Source organism: Calypte anna, chromosome 8, assembly GCF_003957555.1.
Source record: "Calypte anna isolate BGI_N300 chromosome 8, bCalAnn1_v1.p, whole genome shotgun sequence".
Classification (NCBI taxonomy): domain Eukaryota; kingdom Metazoa; phylum Chordata; class Aves; order Apodiformes; family Trochilidae; genus Calypte; species Calypte anna.
Window position 1 is genome coordinate 12,551,456 of NC_044254.1, and position 13,205 is coordinate 12,564,660.

General features: G+C 36.4%; 1 protein-coding gene across 1 annotated transcript in view; it reads left to right on the forward strand.

Moving 5' to 3' along the window:
• The window catches only part of DPYD (dihydropyrimidine dehydrogenase), a 340,069-nt gene that overhangs the window by 155,199 nt on the left and 171,665 nt on the right, over nucleotides 1-13,205 (forward strand). Inside the window, exons 9-11 of the mRNA XM_030455551.1 lie at nucleotides 6,245-6,352; nucleotides 8,448-8,617; nucleotides 10,227-10,434. Of these exons, the coding sequence (XP_030311411.1) occupies nucleotides 6,245-6,352; nucleotides 8,448-8,617; nucleotides 10,227-10,434 (486 nt within the window). The remainder of the gene's footprint in view (nucleotides 1-6,244; nucleotides 6,353-8,447; nucleotides 8,618-10,226; nucleotides 10,435-13,205) is intronic.

Genomic DNA, 13,205 nt, shown 5'->3' on the forward strand with positions numbered 1-13,205 from the left:
CAAGTTTCTCTCTGACTAGTCTGATTACATAATTCCTGTTATTTCAGTACTGTTTGTGAGAGCTCAGGTCCTCAAATCTTGTTTCTAATTTAGCAAGAAAGTAAGGTCTGATACCTAGAGACTGCATTACTTCCAGGTTCAGCTACTTATTCCCGTATTTTTAAAAGGCATTATGGTATGGACATAGCTGCTTAGTTTAGAATGTACTGAAGCAATTGTGTATGGCTCTTGTTCATAGATGGTGAGTGGTTTTCTTTCACGTATACTGTACACAGTGTTCATTCTAAATTTAGGGTAAGAAAAGGCTAATCCAAGTGTCTTGTGATTTTTGTTTTTTTACTTTTCTTCCATGACTTTTCTTTTATCTATGAATGGGGCCTTTAGCCATCATTAGGGAATTACTCCTACAAACCTTGCAAGTGTACCTATTCCAAAGTAAAGAAATAATTAATAAAAAAACAGTAAAAAGGAGCAGTTATATTACAAAATAAATCTACCAGGCTTACAAAGAAAACAAATTTGAAAGAGCCACCTGCTGTGGAGATGGGGCAGTAATCTCAACAGCAGGAAATAAACTGAGAGAGGAAGAAAGTACCAAAGCATGGACTTCAAAAAAAAGTAATTAAAACACTTTTCTCCATCGGCATACATAGCAAACAAACAAACAAACAAAAATCAACCAGCTATGTTCTATTGAACTTCACAACAGAAGTTAATAAAGCTGTTACCATAAGAAAAATCTACAGCAAAATGAGAGAGATCCCTTAAAAATACAAGTCTCAAAAGTATTGACTAATGTATTAATCACTAATGGACTGACCTTGAGAGAAGCTGAACACCTCCAGGGTATTTGTAACTTTCTTGGGTGTTTAGTCTTTCAGAATCAAACCTTTAAAAATATAGAGAATCTCTTTAGATACCAATGGCTTTGTGTCCCATTTCTGATGAGTGTCACAGCACAAACTGTAACAGCAGGTTTAATATAATCAGCTATGTGGACTGCTTAGACACCACCATAATTCATATCTAAATTGTGTAATATTGATCCACAGACAGCATTGTTATCAATATTGACATGAATGAGTGTGACTTCTTATAAACAAATAGGTGAAGCATATGCCACTGCTTACAAATAAGTTCTATAATGTCTAGGGAAAGCTGTAAAATTCACAGTCATGAGAATTTACTGGTTCAGTGTTATCTTTCATGAAAATACTTTAATGTTCTAAAAACTCACTGTCTAATTTATACCATTCATGGGTTGTGTGCCATAAAATGACAGAGCTTTAAATACAAAGATTTTGATCTCCATTTCCCCAGACCGCAAAACAGATTTGAAGAACAACAAAGCATTCAGAAATATTAAAGTAGTCACACTCTGACCATATGGTGCCTGTACCTGCAAGTCTCTGGGCAAGTATTAAATGCTACCAGAAATGTTCCATCTGAAATATTTTTATATAGTAACACTTGGTGCATAAAGGGGAAGGGATGTGGGACAGAATGTGTACTTCTCTGTTAATTCGAAACAACCCTTTCAAAATGGGAATGGTGCATTTTGAAATTTACCTTTAGAGGGCAATTATCTTAGTTCTTTATCTACTTAGCACATCTTTTTAAGAAAACAAAAAAAAACCTTATTAACAAATATTCTTAACAAAAATGACTTATCAGAAGATGTCATATCCTTTCTAAAATTCAAATCAATCTTTCTCCATCAGCCTTCAATGGCTCCTTTGCCCAGGGCTCATGAGTGAGCACAACTTGTTCTTATTCCTCAAGCTGGCCAAAGGTGAGGTACTGCTGGTGCAAAACCTGTGCTGCTGCATTGCTGGACAGATTGTCTTGCCTTAGCTTCTCACATATTATTTTAGAAGACTTGCATTGCCACTGGAGCAGATGCACAGCTAATCAAATATTTCGTATGCCCACATCCAGTTTCTTAGGAGATTCATGCATTTTTCTTATTCTCATTACATTCTGACAGTTCAAGGTTTTTCACCTGGCCCTAAGATGTCCTGGGCACCCTTGCCTCAGCCACTCCCTGTTAAGGAGGCTGGGGAGGGCAGAACAAGATTTTTCTATATAAATGTCATTTTTCAAAATCTTTTTTAACTCTGGAACATTAGCAGGTTTTCACAGATGTGGCAAAACATGGAAAGACCTCCCCACCTTCAAAATTTATCTGTAGTGTTCTATATTTATTTGACATGAGAACATTTAAATTTAAAAAATGTCCCATAATTTGGTCAATAAGGTTTGATGTTTGTTTTAGTTTCTAGTTTTAAAAGGTAGAAAAAGGGATGTGCCTAGCCAGTGAATCCAATTTTCTTTAGTTTTTTGTTTTGTTTTGATTCAATTTGGATAAATTTATAAAAATTATGTAAACTTGAAAAGAAGTTAAAAGATTCATTATAAAAAAAGTCAAAATAGTATGTCTTGGCTTTAAAACAAAATCATTCTAGGTATAGTCAAGCACTGACTGCATTCACCAACTTGCATTTACTCTACCTAAAGATAGGTACTGAGGATGAGGGTGTATTTTGTAGGTCAGCTATTAAGACTGGCTGAGAGTCTGGGGGGACAGGGTTTTTTACCGAAACTGGAAAGAGAGATGTTCTGTGCCTTCAGTCCCACTTTAGTTTTCCTTTTCAGACCAAGCCAATAGCTACACTAATAGCAGTAGTGTTAATTTCCTTTTCAGACCTATCTGGCTGATGTGGTGATGTGGTGGTTTATCTGGTGCAGTGACCAAGTGGACTGGGTGCATTGCCCTGCATGCCAACCATTTGCATCAAGGATGCATCACTCTCACATATTTCCTTGCATATCTGACAAGCTGACTCTAATCCTTCAGTGGTTCCTACCTCATTTGGACCTGGGAATTGTGAGAGGGTCTAAACACTGTCACCTTAAATAGAGGCAATGGACTTGACACCACCAGTTAAGAAAATTAACATGCAGCTGTATTGTGAGAACAAGGAGTAGGAGATCTTGATAGGAAATAGATGTTTAACACACACACACACACACACACATATCTATACACAGATTTATATTTATATGTATATGTATATATACAGTATATAGAAATCGGAGGCTGAAGTCTGCATTTTCCAAAGCCACTGTACCAATGGCTAATGACTTTGGAAAGTATATGTTATGGTTATACGGTTATAGCCATATATATATGGTTATATATATTATGACATGGGAGGGACACTTCTGAGGTACAGCCCACTAGAGAAGGGGTTGTGAGGATCAAATAAAGGAAAGAAAGTTTATGAGTGTGATGCTTACTGAGAGATAGGTGGAACATCTAGGGTTTGAAACACGGGAAGAGAGGTGAATTATTTTTTACACTATACCTGACCCATATTGGGATTGTCTAGATTAACTTTTCAAAGCTAAACTAGATATGTAGTGCAAACTGGTATTTTCATGTTGTTTCTTTCTCTATTTTAGCAAATGCCATTTTTCACCAGGCTTCATTGTGTAGTTTGGATATCAGTAGCTTCAGATGCTTGTTTGCTGGCATTAGCAGGTTAAGGGACTGAGGCTTCAGGAAGTGCAGGGCTTTGGCAGCAGAAGTAGGGGGGGGGGCTGGGTGTAGCCCTTTGCTTGTGTATGGGTATACAGAGTCATCCAAACAGTATCAATGGAATTGTTTTTCTAGGCTGCCTTCACTTGATTGCCAGTCAGAGGAGTTGTTCTTCAATGCAGGTAAAGGAAATTAATTTATCATATAGATTTTTCTATAGGGAGAAGACCTAAATAGAGAAGACCTACAATAGAGACAGATTCTTTCAGAAGAAGAAATTATAGGATCATAGAATGGCACGGGTTGGAAGGGATTGTAAAAATCATCCAGTTCCAACTCCCCTGCCATGGGCAGGGACACCTCCCACTAGATCAGGTTGCTCAAGGCCCCGTCCAGCCTGGTCTTCAACAATTCCAGCACTTCCAGCCACAACTTCCCTAGGCAACCTGTTCCACTGTCTTACCACCCTCATAGTAAAGAATTCCTCCTAATATCTAAGCTAAATGTCCCCTCTTCAAGTTTTAAACCATTATCCCTTGTCCCCTCGCTGAACACCTGTGCAAAAAGCCCTACCCAAACTTTTTTGTAGGCCCCCTTCAGGTACCACTGGAAAGCCACTTTAAGGTCACCTCAGAGCCTCCTCTTCCTCAGCCTGGTTTCACAGGGGAGATGCTGCAGTCCTCTAATAATTTCTGGGGCTCTCCTCTGGGCATGCTCCGTACCAAGTAATAAATAAATAAAACTTTTAGGTGTAATGCAAGCAGAGAACTGACTACGATTGGCTTCAGCCTAAAATCTTGGGGAAAGACCTCTTGTTTTTCTAATCACTTTTTTCTTGGCTATTTTCTCCTAGCTATTCACACTAGTGTGTGAATTCTTGTTTGCTGAAGGATCTTTCTGATTTATCTTCAAAGGGTATTCCTCTTCGTTCATTATTTTGACCTGAATTGTGTCTTTCATAGATGACTGGGGTTTTAAAAATTTGTTTTCTCTAAAACTGTTTGCTTGAAACCACATTTTTCCTCTACAGCTGTGTTTTTGTTTTTTTTTTTTTCTGTAAAGCGCTCTGTCTCCTGAGAGGCTGTTGGCTATTTATCAATATTTGATCTTTCAGCAAAGGATACCTCTGTGGGGTGGTTGTTTATTGTGAAAGGATACCTATCTAAAGTGGATCTTTTCAGTTCTTTCTGTTTGTCTGCCTCTGTGTCTTTCTTGGTTAGCTTAGTGGCTGTAAGAAGTACTTAGTGTCTCTAGTATAACACTCAAATGCAATCATTATACTGGCAAATACTAAACAGCAAAAGGAGATGCATCAGAATACCACACAACTTCCAGCAGATTCTTGGCTCGGAGCTTGAAATTGTGTCAATTATTTCTGGGTATAAGAGAAAAATCCCCTCCTTTTCCTTCAAATATAAATACTGAAAAATTGGTTTTAATTGAGTTCTCAGCAAAATTAAATAATAAAATGAATAGCATAAAGTGACATGATTACCTGTTTTTTGTGGGTATTTTGGGGTCATATCATCCAGATTAAATGTTATTGAATTTAATGCATTCTTAGTCGAACTCCTTTGATTTCAGTGACTAGTGATGAAACTGAACCACTGAACAATGGAATATTTCTTTACTTCTACTCTTTCTTCAGCCTATGGGAGCTAAATTACTGATGTTGTTAAAGACAAAATAATTTTCATTGGATGATAAAAGCTGAAAAAATATGTGAAAAAATATTTATGAGGCTTCCTCTGTGTTTATGAATGGAGGTAGTTGTTAGGTAGAAAGGAAATTATCTTTGATGCAGGCTACACATCTTGCTGATGACATAGTAAACTGAGGCCTCTGAGGTGGTTTACAGGTGCATCAACAGAAGTAGCTGCAGTCACTAGGCAGTCACTGAGAGCTTTTTTTGTGGTCATCTTCTTGCCATAAAGGATTTTGCAATTTACACATAGAGGAAAACCTATGATGACTTAAAATAATGTCCTTAATGCATTTTGCATATTTTACTTTCAAGAGCGCAATTTCTAGGAGCCCCTGTCCATTATCCATTATCCATTATCCATTATCCATTATCCATTATCCATTATTCATTCTTTATTAGCTGATATCCCAGTCTAATCAGAAAGTGCAGCACTCAACGGTCTTGAAATTCACTATGTGTTAGTATTTTCTAACCTTATTTTTCCCAATATCCAGTTATGGATCAGTGATGTTTTGAAAGTCAGGTGTTCAGAAACAGTGATTTTTATAGATATATTTTATAAACAAGAGATAAAGTGCTCAATAGACTGAGATATTTGAAATACAAAGATTTCAGAATTTTTTTGCTTGCAAGACTTTGAAACTGTCAAAACTAAAAATAAACTCTTTTTTTCTTGTATTATAGTAACTTTATTCAGTTACATGAGTACACATATTATTATGAGTACGCATATATTATTATTATTAATTATATGAGTACATATCTTATCCAATGATCTTATTTTTGAGTGCAAGTCCTATTAAAAGACCACCACTTATGTAAGCTACAGACTGGAAGCATGAAACTACAGTCATTTGTGATATTTTAGAAACATCTAAGAGTTTGTATAAGTGCTTGCATTGAGGACATATTTTGAGAACGTGTGCGTAGTGTGGAAAATATAATTATCATTGAAATTTCCCATGTAGCTGTGATACACCTTAAAATGTCTATTTTAGGTTTACCAGAACCAAACACAGACAGTGTATTCCAAGGACTGAGAATGGATCAAGGATTCTACACATCCAAAGACTTCCTACCTTTGGTAGCAATGGCAAGTAAACCAGGTTTGTGATATGATGTATTTGTTGCAGTTATGTTCTGTCATTACCAGTTACTGACATATCAAACTGGGTAGCTGGTCACACAGCAGGACATGTCATTTGGAAGCACCACCCAGTGAACAGGTCTGGGGCAGGGTTTTCTCTGTGAGTTGCAGCCTCAGGACTGTGGTCAGGAAAGTCAGTCCTGGAGACTAAAAAGCAATTAGTCACATAAAAATCTAAGCACATGGCAAATAATTAGCCCTAATAAGTTATATTCGTTATTTTGAAATATATTCAAAAGTCACAACCTTCTGATTTTTATAAATTATGTTGTTAAAAATTGTGTATATAAGATGGTCTTGAAAAAATCTGGTATTAAAGAAGGTGTTGGTGGTGACCCATAGGCAGCTGCTTTGCATGTTATTGATAAACAATTTCACCGGATCTCAAGTCACATGGTCCATGTTTTACTGGCACATTTGAGGGAGTGTTTGTTCCTTTCCCAAAGAACTTACAGTCTAAGACTCAGGACAACAGTGGTATGCCAGGAGTTAAGAAGAAAAAACTCAGTTTATAGCCACCAGCTGCAGTTTTGTTTTACTTTTTTACATCTTTTTTTCAAGTACAGAGATATCTGTGTTTGTTCCTCAAGGAGTTTGCTGCTTTCAGTGGCCCTAGTTGTGAAGCCACAAGCCCAAGATGAATGTGAATTTTACACCATGTTCCCACATGGTCTAAATTCCTCAGTGTGCTGATAAAACTGAAATTCTATGTAGAGTTTCCTGGGAAAATACTTCATGCATTATATAGTCTTGTACCTATGACTCCATATTTAACCACCCCTATACCTTTTTTGCCTACAAACTGATTTTCTTTTTTATCTTTCTATAAACAATGTGTAAAAGAATATCTTCTGTGGCAAATTATTTTGCATATAAAAGCAAACTTTATTACTCCATCTTATGTACAATATTTAGGAAGGGAAATTCTGCATCCCATCTGTTCCATTTCTCTGCCATTTTGATCAAATTCTTATTTCTATCTCTTTTCTTAAGCTCAAAGTGAGCTCATATTGGTTGGGAGAAAAGGGGGAGGGGGGGGCTTGAAGAAAGATATGTTTAAAAATGAAACAGATTGCAGGTCTGCACTGTAAAAATTTGTAGATTGACAAGGGGAAAATAAATCTTGCATTAAAAAAAATACACTTCTGTAATAATCAGACTAAAAATACTTTCTAAGATTCTGTATGGACATGTAGCATTCATATATACTGTTAAGTAGCCTGCCTGCATAAGGACCTATATATCCATATCTTTGAAAATGTTGCAAAGTAGCATCCTTTATTTGCCAGAATATGTAATAATATTGTTCTATACTATGTCCACAATGAAAAAGAGAATGAACTATGACAAACTAATTTTCTGACTGACAGCTCTTTGATATTGCCCGCTAGTTAACATGGTCACTTAATTTTCCTATTGTCTGTCTGTAGCTGTAGCCACCTTTTGCTCCTCAAAGCATGGAATTTTAAAACAAAACATACACATCCTATATCCTGTTCTGAACTCTTTTTCAGTATTCTAATTCTTTTATTTAGCGACATAGTAGGCTTATCCACAGTAAAATACACATTCTCCCTGCTCATTGAGTTCTCAATACCACTTTTTAATGTGCTTTCCACTGAAAGGTGTTTCCCTTGCAAATACGTAAACGTTAATTTTTTTACTCTCTTAAAAAGTACTGGGTTTGCATTTTTGTTTTGTTTTTTACTGAAAGGATGATTCTGATGAGAGATAAATTTTGAGTAAAAGTATCCCACTATGCTAATTTTAACCTGACAGGGCCCACAGTCCTACAGATGTATTGTACATTTGAACTGTTTCCAGATAGAAAGGTGCAGCTGCTTAGAGAACTGACTATGAAATTATGTATATGTGCATATCTTAAAAGAGGAATAAAACTGGTTTTTAGTGAAGCAGAATAATTTGATAGTGACACTCGATGCTTGGATATTGTAAGATGCAATTTTACACAGCTTTGAGTACAAGTACCTTTAAAGCTGTCATGCAGAAATGGTTTTTCTACTTGAAAATAGGGTTTTCCTTTCATCTTTCAGGGATGTGTGCCTGTCACTCTCCATTGCCATCAATGCGTGGAACTGTGATTGTACTGGGTGCAGGAGACACTGCTTTTGACTGTGCAACATCTGCTTTGCGCTGTGGAGCTCGACGCGTGTTTGTGGTCTTCAGGAAGGGATTCACTAATATCAGAGCTGTCCCAGAAGAGGTGAAATTGAATAACAGCATTTATGAGAAGGAATATTGGTTGTTATTACTACAGGGCCTGAAAGTATGCAATAGGTGCTTAAGATTTTTGATAAAAATTCTCTTAAAATGTATAAATGTTTATTAAAGATCTGAAGCTCACTTTATATGGTTGCTCTATAAATATCTTTCCTCAATTGTACCTGTTTTTTGTCAAGTTAGAGAGATGCATTTGCATGCATGGGGCAGAATTTCTTGGAAATTAGAAAATACAGCAAAATGTTTAATTTTGGAAGCACTCCAGAGATCAAACAGACATTTCAGTATTGTAGGTGAGTCTTTGGGTCATGATTAGATCCTAGAATGATGCCTTCTGGCTGCATCTCAGAGACTCTGTCATTGCCTTGTGAACCTATAAAATCTTGTAAGAAAATGACTTACAGTGATTTTTGTTTTGAATCACTGACAATGGCAATACAATAATGTCATTCATCACAGATTTCAGCATTCAATTTGATTTTTAGTTTGACTTGGCACTTTGGCATTTATCAGGACATCTGCACCTTTTGAAACTGACTGCTTCCTCAGTATACTTGTATTACAGGAGGGTTTTTCAAAATAGGTTTTCTTATTTTGGTTGTCTTTTTCCATTATTTATTTGGTATGTAGTTTGCACTTTTACATACCTGAGGCTATGAGGACATCTAATCCATCTTTATCATGAGTTTTATGGTAGTTTGATAGATACTAGAGGTCATATAGAAGGGGAATGGAGATACCAAAAAAAGTAATAGATGTGTAATTTACTTTTGCTCCCACTGCACTTTAAGAATGCTAGACATAACAAGATAACTGAAGCCATTGCACAGACAAACTCCTGTGCTATGCAGATTCTTGCTAACCAAGAATAAACTGTCACTCTGAACCAAAAACTTTATTAGTAGCCTGAGTAAATTCCAAAAAGCTGCCAATATTTTTATACATCCAGCCATGCAGTGGCCTTGAAAAAAAGTAAAATAAAATTAGCTTCAGTCAGTAATGACCATGCTAGAATGGTATCAGGTTGGTTATTACATGTTCAAAAATTTTTGCTGTGTAAGAGTAGACAATCAAATCCTGAAGACTTTGCAAAGACAAGATGTTGTTTGACTTCAGCAGTTTGACCACAGTGGAGATTCAGGAGATTGTAAGTCTGTAAGTCACTCAGAAAATTATTGTTTGCACATGGTAGCCAGCATATAATAACATCTTAAAATCATAGTAAAATAACACAAATCAGGGCATGTACTTGGGAATATTAGGCCTCTTCTTAAAGGACACAAATAGTTACACAATGTAATTCTTTTGCCCTTGGGAGGACCAATGAGTATTCAAAGTATCTGTTAACTGTAAGGGAATACATAGGAGAAATATTTACATTGCAAATTTACCTAGTGCCCCTGTCTAGAACTGCTTAACTTAACAGCACAGGAGGCTCTGAAGTTGGTATTAAGCTGACTGTCATTATGCATCCATAGGTGACTTCCACAGAAGAATGTGTGGAAGCATCTTGAGTCAAAAAATGGTTCTCCTCTTCCCCATAAAAGCACAGTAATGTTCAAGCTGTTTATTTTATTGCTTCTACTTTACAGATGGAACTTGCGAAAGAAGAGAAGTGTGAATTTCTACCTTTCCTCTCTCCTCGGAAAGTTGTACTTGGAGGTGGACAAATTGTTGCTATGGAGTTTGTCCGAACTGAACAAGACAATGATGGAAACTGGAAAGAAGATGAGGATCAGATTGTCCGTTTGAAAGCTGATGTGGTGATCAGTGCCTTTGGCTCCATTTTAAGCGACAAAGGTAAACCTGACTAATGCATTCTGTTAAAGCTGATTTTTACTTTAGCTGCAGCCATTTTCTGTCCTTTGGAAGTTTCATGAAATATGTCCTCTGGAGGTTGCACAGCTGCTTGCAGTTGGTCTTCTTCACAGGAATTTCTTTTGCCTTTAGGTATACCTCTTGCAACCAAACTTTGGAGTCTGATAGCAAAACAGTTTTTTGTATATTTTTGTACAGAGCAGAATCTCAGATCAGATTAAATTAAAAAGAATTAAGACGGATTGATTATTCTGGTTCAGCTGCTCAGGGTATCACTAATTTCTTGTGCATATACTAGAGAACTGTGGCTTCTCTCAGATTTACAGTATTTGTTGAATTCACCTGTGCTTGTCCAGGCTGTCTCATTATTTAGTCACACTTTACAAACTTACGTCTTAAAAATTAACAATTACTTAGGTCCATTGTAAAGATAAAGAAACTGGCACATAGATGACATTTCAGAGACTGAACAATTTGTCTGGATGTAGCAGGAAGAAAGCTGAAGAACATAAGTACAGCTAAGAACATGGGAGCTGAGCAGGACTCATACTGTTCTCCTGTGACACTGGTTTAGATTTGAAGACCTTGGGCACATACAATAAATGTACCTTGAAAGTAAAAAAACACTGACTCATCAAAAGACATTTATAAAATTAACAGATCTTCAGCCTGGAGATGCTCATCAAAGTTAGCAGTTTCTGGAAGCCTTAGTGATCAATGTGCCATTCTCTCCAGGGCATGGTCGTGCCAGCCGATTACCCTTTGATAGGTTGTCATGGTCCTTTGGGTATAAGTGCTCTGATAGAGGATTTGGCAAGTGCCTCAGCATCCATGTCACCAGAAAATTTTGTAGTGCGATGCTGGTTCTGACAGTGAAAAGTGAATTTCAAAATTTCTTAACATAGTGTGCTTTTGTGAATCTTTTCAATCAAGGAAAATTGTAAATCTAAAATAATCTGAGCAGAGTCTGGTAACACTTCCAGATATATCTCAGGGACATAAAATGTATGACCTCTTAAATCGTCATTTTCTGTGTATACATTATCGTTAACACTGCTTCAAATTAATTTAAAGAAATGAGATTCATGAGCCTCTCTGTTGGTTGAATTGAGCTGACTGAGAAGTTTTGTTGTGGTTGCTTTTAGAACCTTCTGCTTAGGTTTTTTTGGAAGGTTTTCCATAACCCGAGGTGGTAAATCAAATACTAGTCTGTGCAATCAGTATGTTTTGTTGTGATTTATAGACCTGTGTGCTTCTGTTTTCACCCACATTAAAAACTGCTTCAGCTAAAAGGTTGAACTTACCAAGTTGCTTATCCATAACACTGTGCCAGGCTTGAACTCCTCTACTATGCATTCACTGTCTAAATTACTTGTGGGATTTTTAAATAGGAATACAAAATGGGAGGGGAACAAAGTCATGCATTGAGCTGATAATGAAAGAAGAGTCATTTACCTTTGGGGTGAGTGATACACCTCAATTTCACACGGTATATTTGGTGAAACTGCTATTAGAATGGTGATCAACTTACAAGGAATAATGCAAGGCATTTGTTTTGGATGTTGTGGAAGTGAAAAGAAACTAGGACTTAGGGAATAAAGTGTTTGCTTTGAGCATACCATTTCAGATGCTTTCAAACCTTTATTTTTTGACTAAGCTGTCTTATTGAAAGTGAAATTTTCTTTTCCCCATTGATCTGGATTAGACCAAGTCTCCAGCCTACCTCAGCATGCATAACAAAAAGAAATTAATTTAAAAAACCTCAAAAGCAAGCACCAAAAACATATTCTTGTGAGGTTCGTTTGTTTGTTTGTTTTTTGTTTTTTTTATAAAGGAAGCACATTTTTCTGTTCAAGAGATGGAGATATTCAGATATTCTCCACCAAAAAGTGATGAAAATACTAATGGGGCTGAAAAATGAACAATGCCACGAGCAAACTGACGAAACTTGGAATTTGATTTAACTGAAGAAGAGTTATCTTAGAGCAGGAATTCAGCTCTTTCACCTAATACGGCAAAAGGAGAAAAAGCCAGTACCAGTTTGTAGGAGGAGCCTCTCCTACCATTCCTGGACCCAGCTTTATCCAGTCAAACTTTTTCACTTTGCTTCAGCATGCTAGTTGGGCAGAGGCTGTGGGAAGCCTTTCTTTATTTGCTGGGCATTTAGACTGGGCAGTGTCAGCAGTTAATCAGTCTGCCAGTGTGTGTGACAGCTAAAGTTCAGATTTGAGATTAAGAAAGTTACAGTATATTTGTGTTTTTCTGAAGCAATGCTAGTATTCACTCTAAAGGAAGTCTGTAAGATGAGTATCAAAAGGACATTAATGAGCTACTAAAGCTAAAATTACAGGAACTTATGAAATTGGTTAAACATAAAAACCATTAAACTGTTTATTGAAGCTTCACAGATATACTGGAGCTAATGAGCATTTCTGCTATTTAAATAAGCCCAAATTGAACACACATTACATGGATACATAATTAGTCATGGCAGTCAAACACACACAGACTCATTTTTAAAGCTTTATTTGAGGAATCTTTTCCATTTGATTTGTTTTGTTAATTAAAATATTTTTCCTGTATTCACATATTTTAATATTGTTTTTGCAAATGCTAGAATTTGCTGCTGCTTTTCCAATTGTGTTTGCTGTGTGAGTATAGCAAATTTGGAACGTAAAGTCAGATCTGTCCTTTTGTTTGGTGTTATTTGTGCTAGCATTATTTGATAGCATCAGAATAATTCAATTGTAGGT